This window comes from Haemaphysalis longicornis, unplaced genomic scaffold (assembly GCF_048455015.1).
Source record: "Haemaphysalis longicornis isolate Haplotype H1 unplaced genomic scaffold, Haemaphysalis longicornis Haplotype H1 scaffold_2, whole genome shotgun sequence".
Taxonomy (NCBI): Eukaryota; Metazoa; Arthropoda; class Arachnida; order Ixodida; family Ixodidae; genus Haemaphysalis; species Haemaphysalis longicornis.
Window position 1 is genome coordinate 142061979 of NW_027526295.1, and position 21876 is coordinate 142083854.

Genomic DNA, 21876 nt, shown 5'->3' on the forward strand with positions numbered 1-21876 from the left:
CGACACACGGTTTCCCCCGCACGACAGAAGAAAGGAGAGATACGATAGCAACACCTGACGAGCTTCCAAATTCATTTCACTGAGCTCCATTCCATGACTCGTAGAGTTCAAGGCAGCACCAGATATGCACAAGAACACAATACGATTTGACGTTTATTCTGAATAAAGAGCTCCTTTACTACGAAAGGAGCTCACGGAGTCGAACTCTCTCTCTCTCTCTCTCTCTCTCTCTCTCTCTCTCTCTCTCTCTCTCTCTCTCTCTCTCTCTCTCTATCACTGCCTAACCTCACCAGAAGTCGACCGTACACCGGCTGATCCCGATTTCCGAGACTTATTTTACGGAATGACGAACTGAACACGCCTAGCTTCGCTGAAGATCACCCCCAAAATTACGTACGTAGTGTTGAGCAAATAGTAGAGAGATGTCGTATGAAGCACCTGCAACTCATGACCAGCGATCATCCGAATTTCTACGACAACAACGCCGAGAAAAAGAAATACAATTGATCGAGCAGGTGCTCTCGCTTCGAGGCAAATCACGCCGGGAGACCAAATCGTTTCAGCGAGGCCTGCAAAGGAATACCTTATTTTCATGATTCGCTTCTAAGTTTCGAATTTCGCAGTGTGTTTGATAATTCAGATTTGGTTTCAACTTCTACACACCCCAGTGTACACGAGTGCGACAGCGAACAGCAGCAGCGAAGTCGGCCATGTGCAAGTGAAACAGGCTCGTTAGCAGTGCTTCTGCGTTCGCACAGCGTCCGCTACAGGGTACAGCTAGTGGCACGACCCACCGGTGGGTCGTGGGAGTCGCACCGATAGGGTCTTTGAAACGGTCATCCGTACACGCCAGATGGTCGTCTGTTGACTGAGCACAAGCACGCAGAGACAAATTGACCAGTCGAAATCGGCCCTTGCAACGCATGATTGCAAAGAAAATAAAGATCAATACGAAAAAAAAAAGAACGTAGTGGGGTGGGAATGTGTCAGCTTTACAGCGCACAAGTGGAAAATTAGACTTTCTGTTTTCGTTCTTAAAAAACACATCACAGCGAAGTACTACGCGCCTAACTGCTACCAACCTTCTTGCAGACTACAAGCGTCTAGGAAGAATTCCACAGCCCTGAAAGTTTATATTTTCAAATCGCGTACCTTAGCGTAACATTTCGAGAAATAAATGCACGGTGTCTCTCCGAGTACGCACAGAGAAAGAGATATGCACATATTCATTTCCTTATGCCGATCCGTGCAATGATCATTAGTCAGTAACTTTCAGCCGGCCAAGGAGAGGGAAAAGAAAGTAGGCACGCGCCTCATCTAGCCAGTATGACACCTGCTCGGGAAAAACCTCAAGACTCTCTTAAAAACCACGCACAGCGTGCGAGATCAAAGCAGTATCTCGGCATTTCGCCGTAAATTCCTCACAACGCAAGGTGTGCTCGCGAAAACCAGAAACAGAGGTGAAAAACGAAATGCCGTTTTAAATTTAATCCCCCCCGTCTTGCACTTTTTTTCCACCTCAGCGAAGCTCAGCACTTGCAAAATCTGCTTTGACGCACGCACAAGGCAACGAAGCGAATAAGAAGCACGGGCGATAAAAAGCTCGCATAGCTTCACGGCAAAGCGCCCATACGCGTGGGCTGCAAGCGGTCAGGAATGCCGAGGAATGCAAACAAGCCATCTATCACCCGGTCAGCGCATACTATGCGCCGCGGTGAAGGAGCGCGGAGTCAATGATTGCGCCGCGCATGCGCAGCACAACAAATTCCGACTGGAGACTGAACGATGGTGGGGCTCGTGGTCGAAGCCCGCGAAGGGGGCCGGAAATTGCCGCGATGACGGAAGCAGTGTGCGGATGCCTGTACTCTAAGGCTACTTGTAGGCACATGTATGTAAACACCGCGCCTTCGTTCATTTGTTTTTTTTTTTGTTTATGCGCTGTAATTTTCTTGTCAAGACGAAAAAAGACCAAAGTAACACAAACTAACCACGGTGCGCACAATTGATTGATTGATTGTAGGATTTAACGCCCCGACGCAACGGAGGCGATGAGGCGCGCCGTAGTGGAGGGCTCCGGATTAACTATGACCACCTGGGGATCTTTAACGTGCGCCGAAATCTCGTACACACGGGCGTTCTTGCTTTTCCCCTGCATCAGAAAAGCAGCCTCCGCGGCCGGGAATCGAACCCGCGTCCTTGTGCTCGGTGCGGGCAACAATAAACAAGCCTGCATGGAGGTGGAAGTACTAAGTAAATATAAAAAGGAAAATTTTCAGTCTACTTCGTTTCGCAACAAGCTTTTTTGGTGTTTAAACACACGGAACGCTGTACTAACTTTTTCTCATAAACACATGCGCGCACACGCACACCCACGAACACATAAGCGCACGCACGCACACGCACACGCAAGACGTCGCGCATTTTTTGACACCAGGAGGGGAACTATGATAAAAGCGCTATAAGTTAACAGTACATGCAGATGAAGAGCAAGATGTGGAAAGAAAAGCACTAGAATATATCAAACCTTTGGGGAAACTGTACTGTTAAGTTACCGTTAATAAATTAAATACAATCTTTAAGAAGGGCTGTTTTAAGTAGATTACAACTCGGTTTCTTGATTGATTGATTGTAGGGTTTAACGCGCCGACGCAACGCAGGCGATGAGGCGCGCCGTAGTGGAGGGCTCCGGATTAATTTTGACCACCTGGGGATCTTTAACGTGCGCCGAAATCTCGTACACACGGGCGTTTTTGCTTTTCGCCTCCATCAGAAAAGCGGCCGCCGCGTCCGGGAATCGAACCCGCGACCTCGTGCTCAGCAGCGCAACGCCTTAGCCACTGAGCCACCGCGGCGGGTTACAACTCGGTTTCGAACTCACACACAAACTCACACACGTACCCACACACACACACACATTCACTCACATACAGAATGAAAAGTATCGAAGTTCTACTCGAAGCTGTCCTATGTAACTTCAGACGGAAGTTACTTTCCCTCGTGCGTACGCAGCACTTGAACACCATAGTTCTCTTATTTCCCTTCCAAGCGGCAAATAGAATCCTCCAGTATCTTGGGAAACCTCACTTCATTTTTAAGGGTCGGCCACTGCTCCATCAATTCTCGGTATTTGCTTCATGACGTGGGTGTTTCTACCCTATAGGTACTGCGCGTTAGTTTCGGTGGCTCACAATCTCCTCTGTCCAGACCGCTGCATCCGTGCCTTTCGTACGGTCAACACACCGCCGGTGCAGATTATGCAAATCATGGTAATATTTATAGCTAATCCTATTATGTGCCCTTCAAAACTTAGTGAACTTGGATCCCGAAAGTTTGGCTTCTTGACATGACCCGACTGTACACTAATCATTTTCTCACCCTCCGAACCACGTAGGCTCCTCCGTGTGCGAAGCATTAGGAAAGTGGGATGTAGAAAAACGTTTTCTCGTTGTGTGGACCGACTTAATAAAGCGAGTTCCTCACATAAGTTGCTGGCCCCTGGATGTGACGAACGAGGCGAGTACCAAACCGCGAGGAAAGTTGAAGTGGTTAAGAAACTTGGGATGACTCTCTTTCAAGTAGACTTTGATCCAATAGTAGCTGGTGTAAACAACGGAGCCGGCTGAATGTGGCTAAAATTGACTAAGGGTGTCGCGAACAAATCGTGGTTCTGTTTAGCCCCCTTTGCAAAGCTTCGTCTTCATACGAAACACCCTGGCCTTTCGATAACCTCAGCGAACATTCGACGTATTCTTAACCACCACCAGTCTATTTATGTTCCTTGAATTTTAAGTACTGCGCATGTATGTTAAGGATACTCCATGAATGCATGTACGCGGCAGGCTAACCCCTCTTGTCTCTTTGTGGAGTGACTCCCATAGAGTGGGATCACACATCCATTTGCATGTTCTCTCTCTCTCTCTCTCTCTCTCTCTTTCTCTCTCTCTCTCTCTCTCTCTCTCTCTATTCGTTTATTCCACTTTAGTCCCCCTCCCTCGCACTGGGTTGCATGCGGGTGAGCGCCCAGCCCAGTTCAGTAATATCCCCAGTGCACTTCCTTTCTTTTAAGTGCAGAGTACTCAATGGGCTCGCCTTGTCGTCGTAGCTCGCTAACGGTCGATGCGACTGCCGGAATCAGGCGGCGCAGCGAGATAACGGACCCAAGTAGAGCCTTCTGTACCGGCGTCAGGTAGTCACGCTGAGGCTTCGACAATTACGCGGTTTGAATAGTCATAACCGTTCAAACCTCGTGAACCGCTGGCGCTTGTCATCAGCGGTTCACGAGGTTTGAACGGTTATGACTATTCAAACCGCGTAATTGTCGAAGCCTCAGCGTGACTACCTGACGCCGGTACAGAAGGCTCTACTTGGGTCCGTTATCTCGCTGCGCCGCCTGATTCCGGCAGTCGCATCGACCGTTAGCGAGCTACGACGACAAGGCGAGCCCATTGAGTACTCTGCACTTAAAAGAAAGGAAGTGCACTGGGGATATTACTGAACTGGGCAGGGCGCTCACCCGCATGCAACCCAGTGCGAGGGAGGGGGACTAAAGCGGAATAAACGAATAGAGAGAGAGAGAGAGAGAGAGAGAGAGAGAGAGAGAGAGAGAGAGAGAGAGAGAGAGAGAGAGAGAGAGAGAATATGCAAATGGATGTGTGATCCCACTCTATGGGAGTCACTCCACAAAGAGAAAAGAGGGGTTAGCCTGCCGCGTACATGCATTCATGGAGTATCCTTAACATACATGCGCAGTACTTAAAATTCAAGGAGCATAAATAGACTGGTGGTGGTTAAGAATACATACATCTCCCCGCTACTTAGCGCAAAGAAAACTGCAGGTATATTTCATGCAAACTCTTAGTGCATAACCGGCAGCCCCCTCGTTCATGTAGTTAGTTAGGAACGCTCGTTGGGTTGGTTTTTAGGATAGTAAGCGAAAAAAGCGGCCCCGCAAGAAAGAAATGGCGCGTTCGAACTGACGCAGAAAGGCTCCAGCCGCGCAAGAAAAAAATGGCGCGTTCGAAATGACGCAAAACAGCTACAGCATACGAAATCAAAGCAAGCGCAAAAAGAACAGAACTACCGCTGGCGCAGTTTCAAGCAGGTGGCGCGCGAGCACTGCGAAGGCGGGAAATTTGAAATGAAGCTGTGAGCGTATAACGGCGCTGCAGCCCACCATGGCGAATCACTGCTCCGCACTTCCGACAGCTTTCACATTGAGTGGAACGCTTTTAATTTTTTCTTTCCGTCGAACCATCGCATCAACAGCCATTTGCTGTTTGAACGCAATTTTCTGATACATTCTCAAGCGAGTGTGCCCTTACAGTCGATTGACTCTAGAATTCTGGCCCGAATAATAGTATGTTTGCATTGCTTTTATTAAATGGAATCGAAATCTGACTTTTAATTTCGCAAAAACTTCCAACCGCATCTCTTTTGCGATGCCAGAATTCATTTTATGCCCCGAATTTATTTCTTGCGCCCAATGTCCAGTTGAATGCCTTCTCCTAATTCTAGTCTCGTTTCTGGGTATACCTAGCGTCACTAAATAAGCTACGCTTAGGAGTACCACCACTTCGTGCACCCGGAAGCGTCTGGGGGCCAATTTGTTTCTGGTCTGCAGTGTAGCCATCTCTCCCAACGAAACAGCCGCCCGTTGTGACGGGCACAGTGCGACCGGCCACTCTGGCGTCCGTGCAACAGAGAGAGAGAAAAGGCACCCAGAAACAAAATGGCTGCGCTCATATGTAAACAAATATCACGTGGTGCCCACCGACCAATGAAAATTCTGGCTGCACATAAGAACGAGAGAAAAGAGTGCCGATATTCTAAAAGCCTTCATTTAGTGACGCTAGGTATACCCACTCTGTTATGACCCTGGTGGACCACCCGCTGTCAGCCGTCCGCATTTGTAACCAGCACAAGCCCACTTCAAACTCTTTAACTTGTGCTATGATGTGTTCCACACGACTTTGTTCCTTCATCATATACGCTCCATTCCTTGCCCTAGGCGTTAGTCCTGCCATCTTTCTTCTCATTTCTGGTTGGGCTGAAGTGTGTTGTCTTTCCCCCGATTTCTTTTAAATTGTTTAGTGAGGGGCCAGGTTTCTGTCTCATGATGTACCTATGAAATGCTTCGTTCCCTAACGTTGTCCCTGAGCGTAGTTCATTATCAGTAACGCGCTCAGAAAAACAAAAGTCAGAAGTAAAAAAAAGAAAAAACAAGGAAATAGAAACACCAGCGCACGGCGTTCATTATAGTTGTCTTGGGGACCAGTGGTCGAAAACGTGATATTTGAAGCGTTCAGTTTGAGAACGTTTCGCTACCCGGTTCGATAACCAGGAAACCCGTTATTGAAGCCAACAGCATCCGTCGGACAACGTTTCCAGTAGAAATTAACGTCAGCCAGCAGGTAATTGAACGTAAGCTTTCAGAGCATAAAAATTGGCATTGCTACGCTATAGTTCTGCTTTATTATTCTCCTGTTTTGGTCGCTGGCCAAAATTGAGGGCTATCAAGTTTGGTTCACCGCCACGGCTGTCGTATTCAGAACAAAAGTAGAACACCAGAAAATCACGTTTAATTTTAACGCTTGGCGCACATAAAACAGCTGCCTAGCTTAGAGTCGAACCATCCACTACAGCACTGAAACCCAAAATAAAAGAAAATCGTTGGCAGTGAAATAAATGACGAAACAACACCGATAAACCTATTGCACCTCACTCGCGCCTCCGGCGCCCAGGGTTACCACGTTTAACCTCCCAGTTATGCCATCATTTCGCCCAAACCGGGAGCCGCAGCGTTTGGGAAGCCAAAACAACCCGCAACACTCGAACATGGTTAATGGCCCGGGGGGGCGGGGGGGGGGGGGGGCATATAAAGCGAATACTCAGCCGCTTCCTCGATTCGCCGCCGACGCGTACACACACCGGCGCAATCCGAAGAGCTTTCGACGCCTCGCGTGAGCAAAGGCCAGGGCTGACCACCGGTCACGTAGGACTGCGCTCATGAATTTTGATAGAAAGGTGGAAGCATCGCCCACCGATTCAAGGCCTCGTACGTGCGCCCAGCGCATATGAAGGCAGAAAACGGCGCAGCGTTCAATATGTAACGACGAAGGCGACCAGGGCGCCGTCATGCGCGCCGTAGACTGCGTTCCGTGTCTCGACTTTAGGCGTAGAATAATGGGGCAAAGGTTTAGTGTACATGGTAGCTGCGGTCGGAAGAAAGCTGGAAGAAAGCTGGAAGAAATGATGTTTAGGTAGCCGGGCTTTTAATTCCAGAAGCGCGGCTGAACTACGAAAAGAAAAACGTTCGAGCCAATCTCCACTAACGTGGAACCCGGGAAGGGGCCAACCATGCAGTGTATAAGCGTATTCTTGGCGCCTTGGCGTTTTTTCTAACGGAAATGAAACCTTTGGGGAGTAGAGGTATACATCCATCATCCATCACCAACCTATGTACGCCCACTGCAGGGCAAAGGCCTCTCCCATTAATCTCCGATTATCCCGGTCCTGTGCTAACTGCGACCAATTTATCCCCGCAAACTTCTTGATCTTATCTGCCCATCTAACTTTCTGCCGCCCCCTGCAACGCTTGCCTTCTCTACGGATCCACTCTGTTAGCCTTAATGACCAATGGTTACCTTGCCTTCGAATTACATGCCCTGCCAACGTCCACTTCTTAATTTCTACTAATATGTCCTTAACACGCGTTTGTTCCCTGACCCACTCCGCTCTCTTCTTGTCCCTCAATGTTACACCTATCTTCTTCCGTTCAATTGCTCGCTGAGTCATCCTCGATTCAAGTTGAACCCTCTTAGGGAGCCTCCAAGTTTCTGTCCCGCAGGTGAGTACCGGTAAGATGCAGCTGTCATACACTTTCTTCTTCAGGGACAATGGTAGGCTGCCATTCATTATCTGAGAATGTCTGCCGTATGCACTCCACCCCATTCTTATCCTTCTAATTATCTCTGCCTCATGGTTGGGATCCGGGGTCACTGCTTGGCCTAAGTAGATATATTCGCTTACCACTTTTGCTGCCTGGTCACCTATATCAAACCGCTGTGCTGTACCGAGGTTATTTATCATTACTTTGGTTTTCTGCATATTAATTTTCACGCCCACGGTTCTACTCTGTTTGTCCAGTGCGATAATCATGCTTTGCAATGCGTCCCCCGAGTTACTTAACTAGGCAACACCATCAGCAAACCGCAAGTTACTGAGGTATTCTCCATTAATTCTTACTCCTACCTGTTCCCAATATATGTACTGAATACTTCTTGTAAACATACTATGAATAACATTGGAGAGATTGTGTCTCCTTGTCTGACGCCATTCCTCATAGGTATTTTACTGCTCTCCTTATGGGGGATGATGGTAGCTGTGTATCCATTGTAGGTACACAGCTTTGGTGTATACATTGTATACATACATTGTAGGTATAGGTATACAGAGGTATACAGCTTTACTGTAAATGTCTATTTTCGTTGAAGCACAAAGCTCTCTAGCGCGAAGCGTAAACGAATGTCCTGGTGTTTTTTAGTACGCGTTACGTTCTAGCTCGAGGCGTAAACGAGGTCCCCCGTGTTTAATACCGTGACTACATGATACGCGATTACAACGACGACAACAGGAGACGCCAACAGCCTCAGCCCATAAAAGGACCTCTTGCACCGGAATTATTTCAGTCTATACAAGTACAGGTGATCAAGAGTAACAGTAACGATCACCATTTCCCCATGCAGGCTCTCCTTTGCCGTTTACTAGGAGGAACGACTAAAGTACCGCAGTAGGAGCATGCAGGACGACAAACCGGCCAAATTGTGAACTTTTAGCTGAGTTTTGTTCGCATCCTTTCTCCTTAAAGTAGTGTTGCAGCGGTTTGTCCGTAACGCTCTTCCTAAAGACACCATTTTTTCAAGTGCACGACGGCCCACCTTTCCCGGACAAAGACAGTGCTTTTCGACTGTCAACTGGATGATGCGGACGCAAACAATGATCTAGAGGCTTCCTGTATTGCTGTTGCTGCCTTTTTGCACCTTTGATTCACATTACGCTCCTTGGGCGAGTTTGTGCCATGTAGTAAATCTCCGTGTAGTCAATCGCCCGTGAGGCGGCGGCCAAGCCCATGCATAGCGCCATCTAGAGAATCACCCGCCATGCCGAGTTTTGCCGAAAGGTTCCGACCACGCTTTTTGGCCACGCGGATGTCGCAAGGTTAGAGAACTAAAGTGTGAGCGATGCTCTCTGATTGACATTTATTCAGCCTTTAGTGCCCATTAAACGTCACGTGAAGTTTCTGTATACGTCGCATCATGAGCAGACCCCACCGAAGGCTGCAGGGATACCTAACGAAATCCAAAGCCGCATTAAGTTTTCTTTTTTCGCAAAGATGAAGTGCACTATAGCGCAAGATGCATGCCTCCTTAGTGTTGAGCAGCGAAGTAACCAAACATCATGATTTCAGTGCAGCGTAGCAATAAAGAAAGAAAGAACAAGTGATCGAAATTCAAATAAGATTTTCACACGCGATTTGGTGATTGCGTAAACGCAACTATTATAAACTTCTACGAAACCGCATTTATTTATCTGAATGTTGCGTGGTCGCATTCTATTTTCCAGGCCATATTATTAAACTGGGTAGACCTCGAGCGACTGTGTTTTAGGAAAGTGCTTAATTAGCTGCTGGGGCGACATATCAAGAATGTATGCATAGCAGGTCATGAAGAAGCAACGCATGCTCAAGGGGACTGGCACGTGAAAATAGTGACATTTTAAAAAAGGGGTTAGCGCCCAAAAGTGGCCTTTTGGGCGCTTCGGAGACGTTCAGTTTAAAGCTTAAAGAAATGGCGTCAGAATTTCCATCAAAGTTCACCAAAAACAAGAGCATGATGGCCTGTGGTTCAGAGTGGAGCGCTGTTATGTCGCCATTTGCTACTTGTTTTTTGATTTCCTAAGGCAATGTTGTATAATGTAGCTAGGTTGTATAATGTTAATGATAGCTTCAAAGTAATACTGAAGGTAAAATCGATGTTTTTATCAGACGCTGTGTCTGCTTACAAATAAAGAAAATTCCCGAAATGAACAATGAGAAATGAAATTTATTGGCATTATACACAAAGTACACGATACCGGAGGCCGGCAGAAAAAGCTGTCTCAAAGGACAGATTGTCAGAGCTACGGGCCCCCGTGTGGCATCAGCACAACACAACGTATAGCATCCAATATTCCGCAATATGTAAGCAAGAAAAATAAGTCTGGTTGCTCTGAGAACTTAATCCGAAAATACACTTTTTGGTGAACAGCACTAACAAGGCAGAAAAAAAAAATCGCGCCAATCCACCCCGTGAATGTGGTTGGAAAGCAAAGCTGTAAACGGCACCCATAACGATTACTCATGCGACGTCACTTAAAATCACTCACATCGCTCTACAAATAGTAAAACCAGAGAGAAGTGAAATGCACTTAACCAAACCATTTATTACTTCAAAGAGATATTCTTGGTAAGGTTAAATCAATGCGTGATGCATGAACGGGGTTTGGTTGTGTTGTATTGGTGTAGGAAGAGTGGAAACTTTTTTTTTATAAAATCAAAGTAAGCTCCAACCCGGTGTTAGACGATCTGTCTTCTCCGTCTCTGCGCCGCGGACGGAGGCGACGACATTTGCGGCAGAGGAGGAGGAGGAGGAGGAAGAAATACTTCTGTTCAGATTTCTGAACGGCCCAGAGTGCAGCCCTGGGGAGTGATTCCTTTTTCTGTGGGGCCCATATGCAGTCCGCGCGGCCTGTGTTCTGTCCACCCGCTCAAGCGGGGTAGGTAGAGAGGGCCTGGACAGCAGCATCTCCCATTGCTCTTGTTGGGTAGTTGACGGAAAGAGAGGAGGGTGCTCAGGGCTAAAGTCGCACACCCCGATTACGGGGCGGAGTATTACTACTTCTGAGAAAAATTTACATTCAGCGTCGTAGCGATTCGGATGCATTACGTGAAGACGCGTAGGCTTTGGGAAGGATTCTTTTGAGGGTAAGTTGCGCTTGTTAAGAACACTGAGACGGACACGGATTGTATGAGCCGTAGGGTAGTTTGTTGTTCTCTGGAAAGGTCAGGGTAAGGCGAAGGTACGGTCTGTCTCAGAAGGCGATAATGCTGGATTATCTCCCTGGACGTGACAAGCGGGTGACTGTCCTCGTGCAGGTCCATAGCACGGGAGGTAAAAGCGCAGGCTTGTTGGGTGGGCGTATTTGTTGCCCTCCATTGAAGCGTGAGGCGGTGTCCAGATGAGCTGAATGGAACCGTTTGGGGAGTGGTTTTTTAGCACGCACAGTGCAGGTCAGGACACCCAACCCGACTGGTAATTCCAGTAGGCTTGCCGGGAATCGGTGACTACCCTCCGAACCCCTGGTTGAGTGAGAGTCAATTTGATGGCTGCCTCTTCTGCTGCCGTCATTTGTTGGGTCCTAAGCGAGGTACACGCAAGGAGGTTGGTTCTGGAGGTAGCCACGATGATGGCTTGTTGCTGCCCTCGATGTTTGGAGGCGTCTGTGTAGATAACTGCATGATCCCCATCGAGGGTGGTGTTTAGCGCTTGAGCCCGTGCTTTTCGGTGACCCTCGTCATGTGAGGGGTTCATATTTCTGAGCAAAAGGAGCATGTTTTAGTTTTAGTCGCCAAGAGTCTGGGAGTACGTCAAGCGGAGTGACATTCTGGGCTGCTCAGCCACTCTGGTGAAGCATGCGGTTACCCAGCGCAGTTCCGAGTCGGACCTTCTGGTTAGAAAGATGGCCTTCTCTCAGCTCTTCCACCATGTTGTGGAGCCCGTGCTAAGCAGCCTCAGTGTGGACGCACTCATGAGAAGACCAATGGCCTGCTCAACCGCCTTTCTAATCATTATATAAAGCATCTCTATGTTTTCCTCGTCGAGAAGATAGGGGTTTGTCGTAAGTAACTCTCGAGAGGACAAAAGCTTCAATTAATCGAAAGGTACCGGATTCTTTTAGGCCTCGCTTCTTGGTGGCCTCGCTTCTTTAGGTGTAGGATCAGATTAATGCTGTTTTTGAGGCGCTGCAAGGAGACGTCACTCTTGGTGTTGGCCTGGAAATGTAGGCCCAGGATCTTGACGCTGGTGTTTGGAGTGATGGCCTGGTCATCAAGGAGTATTTGAATGTATTCCTTGATTTGGCGTGAGGGCAGACGACAAGGAGCTGTGATTTTTTACGTAAACACTGGAGGCCACAGGCTTTAGCACATTGGCGTGCTAAAAGTGAGATGCCATGGATTGGTGTGAGCTTCCTTTAATTTTTGTAAGTCTTAGCACATGAGCAAGGTGCGCACAGGGCCGCTAGACGGGTGTGAGTGGGCGTGTGACGCTTTCACGTGGCATTCAGCGAGAAGGCAGGGGGTAAACCCGTAGATGTGCTTGGTGAGTACACCATTTGTCTTCCCGTGTTCGCGTGGACTCGTAGCTGAATCGGTAAGACAACGGGTTCTCGCTTTGTTAGTCTATTAGTTCCAGGTTCGATTCCCGGCGGTGCCAGTCAATTCTTTTATTTGTTCGCTGGAGTTTTCTGGTGACACCAACGGTCGCGAAAGAACCCTTGGGGGGTAGAGGTAAAAAGCTTTGCTTTAAAAACGATGGTGCAGTTTCGTGGCCTTGAGAGTTTTGCACGATTGTGTCAAAACACCGACAGTTTGACATGCAGCGAATTTCAGGGAAATTATAATTTGCGCCTTCATTGCATTTCCCAGACAACATACAGTTACGCCCCCCCCCCCCCCCTCACACCTGATCCACAAGATGCAAGATGCTCATGCGGAAGTACAATCGTACAATCTTAAAATTTCCGTTTACTCAATAAAAGCGGTCTAGCACAAGTTGTTTTAGTGGGTCCTCCAAAGGATGTAATTGTAACTGACTACCGACTTTGCACCTAACTACAAATTCTACTCCTGATGTGAAGAACTGGCTTATTCATTTAACAAACAGAGTGTTTAGAAACTGCCGGCATTTGTTTACTTTCTATTTACCTCCCTACCCATCCCTTTCTTCCATTGTATCCAGTGGCCCCCCTATTCAAGTAAACGTTCTACTACGGCTACTACACACACACAAAAAAAGAAACAAGTGATCGACATTCCGGTTAACTACTGGATAAAACTGCTTCCCTTAATGTATCAGAAAGAAAGCTATCAACGCTGTACTGACTTGAAGACTCACAGCTCTGGCTATAAAACAACCAGACGTGAATTAAGACGCGTACGCACACACATAATTCGAGTGTTAGTCGAGTTTTTAAAGAGCATGCCTTTAGGTCGGTAGACCGCTATCAATATACCCGACAAAAAGTCCTCTACTCGATTGCCCGCACGCGCAACTGAAGTTTGAGCACTCACGTACCGGTCCCGTGACGACGTAAAATCCCTTGTTGCTCCTCCACAACATTTTCGCCGGCAGCACCGATGGAAGCGCGTTATCCTCGCCTGAATCACCAACAACCAGCGCAGCGTGCAGCAGTGCGACGAAATCCCACGCACTCTTTCAGCAGATCTCCTCAATGTCGATGTGCACAACACCGGGTGGACGTCAAGCGCGAGAAGCCATAAGGCGCGTGCGTGCCGCCGATCACATGCGGCCTTTCCGAGTGGTCGCTGGTTGCACTCGGGGGAAAGCCGAACGAGCAGCAAGGAAGCGTAATGGCACAGGGGGTTGCGGCGAGCGCCGACTTTCCGCGAGCGCAACAAGCGCAACCGCTACCGACGACTGCCCTTTCCTCCTCGCCCGCGCAGGAGAGCCCCTTACCACGCCAGTGCCCACGTAACCGACGACGGGTGGCGGTGTGTACAAACAACCAGCGCCAGTGAAAGTGCAAGGGAAGGAAGCCACGTCCCTTTCCTTATTTGTGACCCACAGAAGCGGCAAGAGAAGAATAGAGGAGCTAAGTGAAAGCCTTGCAGGAAGACAAAGCTACCAGGACGTAAATAGTGACGCCAGGACAGAGGGAGTAACGAGCGAATAAGACGGATCTTTTCTTTTGCGTGTGTTTTTATCATCGCCGCGTTGTCCGGGCACAAGAGCGACGGTTATGGCAAGCGCCGCTTTTACACCCGTCACGAAGAGAGCGACGGTAGACGTGCAGCGGGGACAAGGCCTGTCTCCTTCTTGCCGAACTGGTCGGCCCGAGCCTCTCCAGAGAGAGTGCGGTAATAACGGCATCGGACCGGACAGGCTGGTCCGGCCGCCGCGGAGACGTCGTTTGGCGGCTTGCTTCAGTGGTCCTCGAAGCTCGGCACGGCGTAAGCTTTGACATGCGCCGTGTGCGTGCCGGCAAGTGGGACGCCTCCGAGAAGGAGGACTTCTCCTCTCTTCCGAACGGTCACGAAGCGGTCACTGCATGGCCCGCAGCGGAGGAGCGCATAGTCAAGTGGCGCGTGTCGTGTCTCGGGGTCTCGGGTAACAAGGCGACACGCAGCCAGCGGGCACGCGTGCGCGAGCGAGCCACCACAGAAGCCGATGGCGTGCTGAGCGCCCAAAGGAGGACGAGCATCGAGACGCGTGCCGCACGCTCGCGTCTTATCTGATGGAGAAGAGCACGAACGGGGGAAAGCGCGCGAGCTAGCCCGCCTTGCGCTGATGTCGTGCGGAAAAGTGGTGCACGCGTGGAGCGAGATAAGGACGTTGTTTAATACGGCGGCGGTAATGCTGCTATCGGAGGAGAGTTGAGGTAAGAAGTGTGCCGGATCTTTTCCACGATCTTTAGTGAGTAAACCGAACAGGTAAAGCAAACCAACCAAGGAAGAAAGAAAGAAAGAAACAAATAAATAAATGGGTCCGGAAAGTAGAGTTACTGTCGAGGATGAAAACTTTTCTTGTTTGATGGGGATAGTTGTGTAATAGTTGAGCGCTTTGGTGAGGTAATGTCGGTGGTTCCTTAGTTCACTATTTGCTTATTCAGAGCGCCTCCCCGTCCCCGCAGATACAATCATGGCGGGATTTGCTCAAGCCAAAAGGGTGTGGCCAACCTAGAAGTTTTGGCCATAGGCTGCGGGGAAATTGGTCGGGAAATGGAGCTGATAGAAAACGATGGGCCCGAGAAAACCAAACTTCGTTCACTCTATCTCCAAACAGAACTTTTGGTAGGATCACGCAACCACAGCTACGCAAGAACTATAGGCAAGGCGTATCCGAGTTTGAATTTACAAAAGAACAGTAATGGAAGCAGATGAGCCATTAATTTGAGTCACCAATATTGGCGAAAGCCAAATTTTCGTCAACTAGTCCTATTTGCCAAGAATAAAATTCCTCACAAAGAGAATTTATTTCGCATGGTTCTTGTACATCAGGTAATGTCTATTTATATGAGAGTTACGGCAAAACGTCCGGTACAAAGCGAAGGTAGTGGCTGCGTAACACGGCCCTTCAACTTTAATGTGTTGTCTTTTCCAATAACTCCGATAAAATTTGACCGCAAAACTATAAGAAATCCTTGCGTGTATTTTTTTTGTTACGTAAACCTCAAAATAATAAGCCAAATTTCTTAGTATATGAAAGATCCTGCAGGAATCACGCATATATACATCGCATGTTTTTCGCGCATGGGTACTACATATTTCTCACGCATCAACAATCATGTTGGTGTATAAAAAAGGTGTATGAGCGCACGTTTCTTGTTACATTATCTGCGGGCATCGAGGGTTGTAGATTAAGTTAAAAAGCAAAGGTCATACTGTAAACAGGCTTTGCGCCTTCAATCTAAGCTTAAGTGTTCTGCTTATTACCTAAACGCATGCACTTATAACAGCGGATGCTTCAGCTCTACGCATTCTTAAGTTGGGGTCTTGACGCGCTCGTGTAAGCACCTGTATGTTCGTATGAGGAGCGCAGTTAAACGCTTCTGACGGCGGCACTGATCAAGATGCTGACGGCGGCACTAAGCGGCGCTGATCAAAACACGAAGCAATAAATGTTGTTGCTCATTCAATGCCTTTGCAGAAACATTCTCTTCTTTTGTATTTTCCCCCACCTTTGTTCCTTAGGGTTGTGCAAGGTGTTTGGGAGAGGCGTGACTCCTGCAGAAGGGGCAACTTGGGTCATTTTGTCAAGGTCCCGCAGACGCTCTTAAAGAGTAATACGCCAAGCAGACGACGGTATACGCGGCGAAGAGAAGGGCGAGATAAAAGGTCGAATAATAACGCCAAGGAAGAAAGCGCCTTCGCCCGCAACACCCCAGCCAGAACGAAGACTTTTTTTGCATTCGCTTCTCGCTCCTATCTCCAAGGGCCACTCAGATAATCTTTTACTGAACTAGGCCGTACAGGAGTGAGGGGATGCGCACTTATACTGCAGTGGGCCCGTCAAAATAAAAGGAAGGAGTTGGCGGACAACTAACGCGACGTCTGTTTTGACGCGTCAGAGGCCTTGCGATATCGGGAATGCGTTGTTGCTCCATTCCGTGTATGAGTTGTGGCGCCAGCACTTAACACATCTTCTGCGAGATCGTGACCACCGTGACGTCACTAAGCGACGGCCTGAAATAGAAAGGACGCTACGCGGCGCCTTTAGACAATCGCTGATGCTCCCCACTGGAAAGGTATTTTTTTTTCGTCGCCGCAGCCACTGATGCAATGGCCGTGCAGGCTGTCTGTGCAGGGCCCGGCGTACATTTAGTAAACAGGACGTATTGTGCAAACGGAAACCTTGCAGTGCGTGCTGCAGGCGGTCAAGCTCTCACAAAGCCCGCAGTTGAGATAACGAATACGGCTGGACAATTGTATGCTCAATCGAATCTGTTTGTGAAAAAGGCGCCTGGCTATTATTGAACAGATTGACCTAAACTTAAAAGACAGCGGAACGCACTTAACTTCTCAGTAGTCTTTCAAAGGCCGAGCATCAAAACTTTGCTTGAGGCTACGTTCACGCAGTTTAACGCGTACCACCTAACGAGAAATGCAATTAGCGTTTAGTGAAGAGGTCAGAAGCACATATAGATGGCTTTGATAAGCGGAACGACGTACCGGCAGTCGACCTGTATACCCCTAACTTGCACGATTTACTCCGTGGATTTTTAAAATGAACAGCGTCCTGAATGGAACTTTGCTCTTGCAGTAGAACCTTTTTAAGTCGTAGCCGGCGGCGAGGCAAACTTCCTGCATAGAAAGCGACAGTATACCCGGTTAAACCTAAGTTCGGAATGCAAGCTTGGGAGTTTTACATCACCACTTTTGAACTATAAACTACGGTTCAGCAGGGTACATATCAATAATTTTAATCTCGTACAGGTAGGTGATGTGGTGCTCAGTTGATGCGGTTTGCACGATTGTGCGCACTACTGAACGATCACCGCAATCTTCAAGGGAACCTGGAGTCAAACCCACTTTTCCGCACCAAGCTTCATAGGCTTATCGTCGAGGATGAGCATGGACGAAGTTTGGCTTAAAGCGCGTGGCTCAAGCAGCCGGCTGAAACAACGCTATTGAGACACTACTATATGACATTTGTCAGTACTGCTTCGCAGGAAAGGTTTTCTGCCATCGTGGAACCGAAAGTACTTGCGGCGACTTGTCTCATCGCGTGGTGTTGCGGCAGTTCGTCTAAGGTAAGCTCTTAATGCACTTCTAAGAGAGTTCACTGAATGCCACTGTACTCCCTATCGACGCCCATGAGCGGTCGTGTGAAGAGAGGTTTGTATGAAGAGAGGGCATACAAACCTCTGAACGGCGTAAGGTTCTGTTTCGTACTGTTGCGGAACGGCATTTCAACTCACACCGCGTAATGCATGATTTCACGCAACGTCAACTGTTTCACAACAACCTCTGTGGTCCGGGCAGTTAGCGCAGCCTCACCAAGCATGTGGGAATGTTTAACAACTTGTTTTGTTCGCGTTCGAGCAAATGGGGACACGACGAAGGCTATTTTCAATGTCTGTTTGGGATACACGTGCTACGTGGGAACGCCCATCTACTTTCACAAGCCTCGGTCAACGAAAACCTGCTTGCAGCAAAAACCGTTCAAAGAAAAAAAAAACAGCGAAAGTAGCCGCGATGTTTTTCTCTCAAGGCCAGGCAGGACCAGGAAGAAAATAGAGCAATGAAATAGCGGCAAATAAAGCGTAAAACTATTGCACCACCGACATAGTCATAAAATGGCTGCATGAGAAGTCCATCGACGATGTTGGGCGCAAGCTGCCTGGATGTCGAGGTTAGTTTTTTTTTTTTCTCCCGTTTAGTCGTTATTTTTCATCAAATATACTACACGCCATACGATGAGACGGGATACTGAGGCGCGCTGAGGCCCGCATGGCACCGCAATAAGCATCTGTCGTGAACGCCCTATGCAGGCCATGTTGCATTACCGATGGCTCCGGTTTTAAACTGGAAGTTTAACTGCGACCCGAGATTGTTTGGACGATTAACCAAAACTTAAGGCACCTTGAACGCGTACGGGACACAGCGAAGTTCGAAGTCTGTCTACCCGAATCTTGCTACTACCGGCAGAGAAAGAAGAGAAAATATATGAAGAAACTTAAACTCGACAGTGCCAAAATGTAAACAGATTTGAATGAGTCGAGAATGCGGTTTGTGATAATCTTCTCGCAGCGGAAGGTGCGAGCCATCTGCAAGCGTTGGAGAATTTTGTAGGGAGCAAAAAAAAAATGTTCCGCCTTTAAAATGAAGAGTACGAAACAAGGGTTTCTGTGCATTAAAACGAGGCCTGGCGCACCTTATGGCGCGGATGAGGTTTCAAGTCCTGTACACGGCGGTCAACGAAACACATATGGGGAGCATCACCTACATCAGCACTTTAGGGGCTCGCCTTGTGTCGTAACTCGCTCGCTGGATCCAAGTAGAGCCACACGGCGTTCCGTCGTCGTGGCGTAATCCAGAGGCTTCGAAAGCCAAGCGGTTTTTACTGCCATAAGCGTTCGAAACTTGCAAACTGCTGTCGCTTGTCACATCTCCCCGTTGTTTAGCCCAAAGAAAACTGCACGTACATTTGAGGCAACATATACGTAATTAACCGGCAGCGGCCGCGCTCATTTAGTTAGGAACGCTCGTTGAGTCGGTTTTCACGATAGTAAGCAAAAAAAAAAAACAAAAAAAAAGAGTGGCAATGCAACGCCGGCACGTGCGGGAGGAAAAGCAAGCACAAAAAGAACAGAACTCGCGCTGGTGCCGTTTCAGGCAGGGGGCGCGCGAGCACTGCGAAGGCGGGAAATTTGAATAGCGTTGGGGGGTAGTAGTGAGCGGATAACGGCGCTACAGCCCATTATGGCCAATCACTGCTCTGCACACCGACAGCTTTCACATTGAGTGGAACGGCTTTATTTTTGTAAAACGTCGGTTCATGAATGCGAGATAATTGTCCCACGAGGTGGCTTTCGGGCGGATATTGGAAAATTTGAATCACACTTCCTTTTTAGAAAGGCTGCCTCGAACGCTTAAACCAGGGCGCACGGCCTACAGACCGGTGGATGCATTGTCCACTATTCTTAGCTCAAATGAGAGTAAATTGGAACCGCACGTGTACGCCCACACGCGTTCGTAGGCATATAGATCTGGCAAAGGAGCCACATTAATGATATCTCTGAAAGGATGACGGCCCGGTGCCAACGTGTTTGGGATCAGCCACCCCTGTTTTTCTAATTTGCAGATTTTATTCGTAATAATTCCTCCATGTATATGGGCTTGCTTTTGTTCATACTGAAATTTTTTTTGCGTTCTTATTTTTTACTCATGATTTGCACGCCGCTTCTCAACCAACATTTGTTTGATTCCGTTTTCCATTGTAGAATACAAAGTGTGGAATTTTGGAATGGCTTTGCTCTACTGAAATCCGTAAACTGTTCAACAGTGTTTATTATTTCATCTCCAAACCACCAGATCCTGCTCCATTCCTGCAGTACTAAATAATAAAGAGGTAAATAAATAAATACTATAACACAACGCAACATAACAAAACACAGCAGGACTAATTAGGGTAAGTCGACACGTTAGTCTCCATGGGGAATGGCAAGAGGTGGTTAAGAGTTTGTGATTTCTAATAGGCGGTGAACGCATGTGTAGAGCGCGCGCACTACCACCTACGGAGCAGTGTCTGCCTCGTATCGGCAGCTGAATAGATAAGCAAATAAAAATAAATGAATTCAGTAAAAAGTTGCGAGGGCATGGAGAGTTATGTTTTAAGATGCGGACCGTTACAGTGTTACTTCGTCGTCGAGTGAGCGCTTTAAAACTCAACCGCTGAAGGCCCCGCTTTTGCTTTTCAGTCACTTAAGGTCAGTTGAGAGAGCGACACTAGCTGCGACAATTTTGTACGCCACGCCACGTGAAAACAATGACGCAGCGGCGAGGGTACCAGCCGGGGAAAACGATCCCCGCTGCGCCGGCGCTCCGCCTTATGATATCATGTATTCCCTTTCTTTCCCGTTGTACTATCATTTTGGGCCACCTGCTATCTCGGCTCCTCCTCTCCACATTCCCGTTGCCTCAGCTCACGATTCGAGCAGCCGGCGTCATCGTTCCTTTTGGCGCTCGTGCCCGAAAAGCATTACTGAGAGGCACGGCAGATGCGGACGCCTAGAGTCCACAGAAAGTTGCTCAAGACAAGTAACGGTATCGCGGTAATCAATAAATGGTTGTTCGCGTTAAACTTCGACATTCATAACCCTTACGGCGTGTAGTATCGCTAAATGCCGGAAGGCTACAAGATTCAAAGGAAACAAAAAAACGCTAACTGTATACGTCGATCAAAGCGCACGCTCGCTTAGCAATGTTCAAAGAGCTCCCGCCAAAACGCCGACAACGGCAAATTTTCCCGCAGGGTCAGCACGTCGATCGGGCGCACGCATTTGCTCGTCTGGATCGGGAAAACTTCAACGCCGCCGCCGCTGGCGCTGCACAATGCTCTTCATGCGATGGTAGGGAGAAAGAAAAAGGAGTAAGGGGAGAGGGGTGATAAAGAAGAGGTGTGTCGGGGAAAGAAAACAAGTAAATTCCAAGTGGAAACAAAGGCCGTTATCCGCGCAGCATGCTTTCCTGCTCTTTCTGTACGTTTTCATTCTGAGTTTGTGACATTTTCTGCAAGACGAACCGCGCGCGCTCGGATACAAATACGTTCAAGAGAAAGTTAGGAGAGGCTCCGGTGTACGCCTTATCCATATTTGATGGGTGCCCACGGCGGACGGATAACTCCGTTAGTTCCGCTCGTGCTGAAGACTGCGTCTCGCGGGGCTGACTTCAAGAAAGAAAGAGAGGAGGCGAAGACTCGAGTAGGCTCGCAAGACGATCTCGAGGCTTAAGTTTTCTTTTTAGGTGCAGACAGGCGTAGACGAAGAGAGATAAAGTCCGGTTATATCGGAATGCTCCAATACATTTATTTTCTGTTGCTTGAGACGACCGGGGGGGAGGGCGGGGGGGGGGGGGGGGCGGAGGGGTCAAGAGGCAATCGGCGAAGTGCGTGCGAAGATTTAGCGGTGTCGGCGCAGATCGGCATCACCACAGATGTCTTCACTACACAGCAGGGCGAAGGAACGCGCCTCGTGAGCGCATGCATATAGGCCATGTTGTCTGCAAGCACACCAGACTGCGAGTACAAAATGACATGATTAACTAGGATTCGATTCTCCTGTACAAGGGCCCCTTAAAGCAGGGTCGACTGTTCATGCATAGGGTACTTCATTTCCCCGTTTTGTAATGTCGTTAATGTCGGTTCAATAACTGGGTAGGATGTTACACTCGGCGATAAAGGGAAAAGTAGTATTTGAAAATAATTATTTCACAAATTCGGGTTTGGTTTTATAAAGACAATAATCGACAGCGTTCTTTTGGGATCAGTCAGTGTAGCAGTTAATGGCAACAGCGCAGTGATGCACACATCCTTTAAAGCG

At 48.3% G+C, this 21876-nt stretch overlaps 1 protein-coding gene across 8 annotated transcripts in view; it reads right to left on the reverse strand.

Moving 5' to 3' along the window:
• Positions 1 to 21876, reverse strand: part of Epac (Exchange protein directly activated by cAMP) — an 841204-nt gene that overhangs the window by 232999 nt on the left and 586329 nt on the right. Inside the window, exon 1 of one of the 8 annotated variants that reach the window (XM_077698347.1) lies at positions 13392 to 13638. The exons of the other annotated variants lie outside the window; for them this stretch is intronic. Coding sequence (XP_077554473.1) covers positions 13392 to 13436 — 45 coding nt within the window. The 5' untranslated portion in view covers positions 13437 to 13638. Of the gene's footprint in view, positions 1 to 13391; positions 13639 to 21876 lie in introns of those variants that run through there. 8 annotated transcript variants of the gene reach the window in all.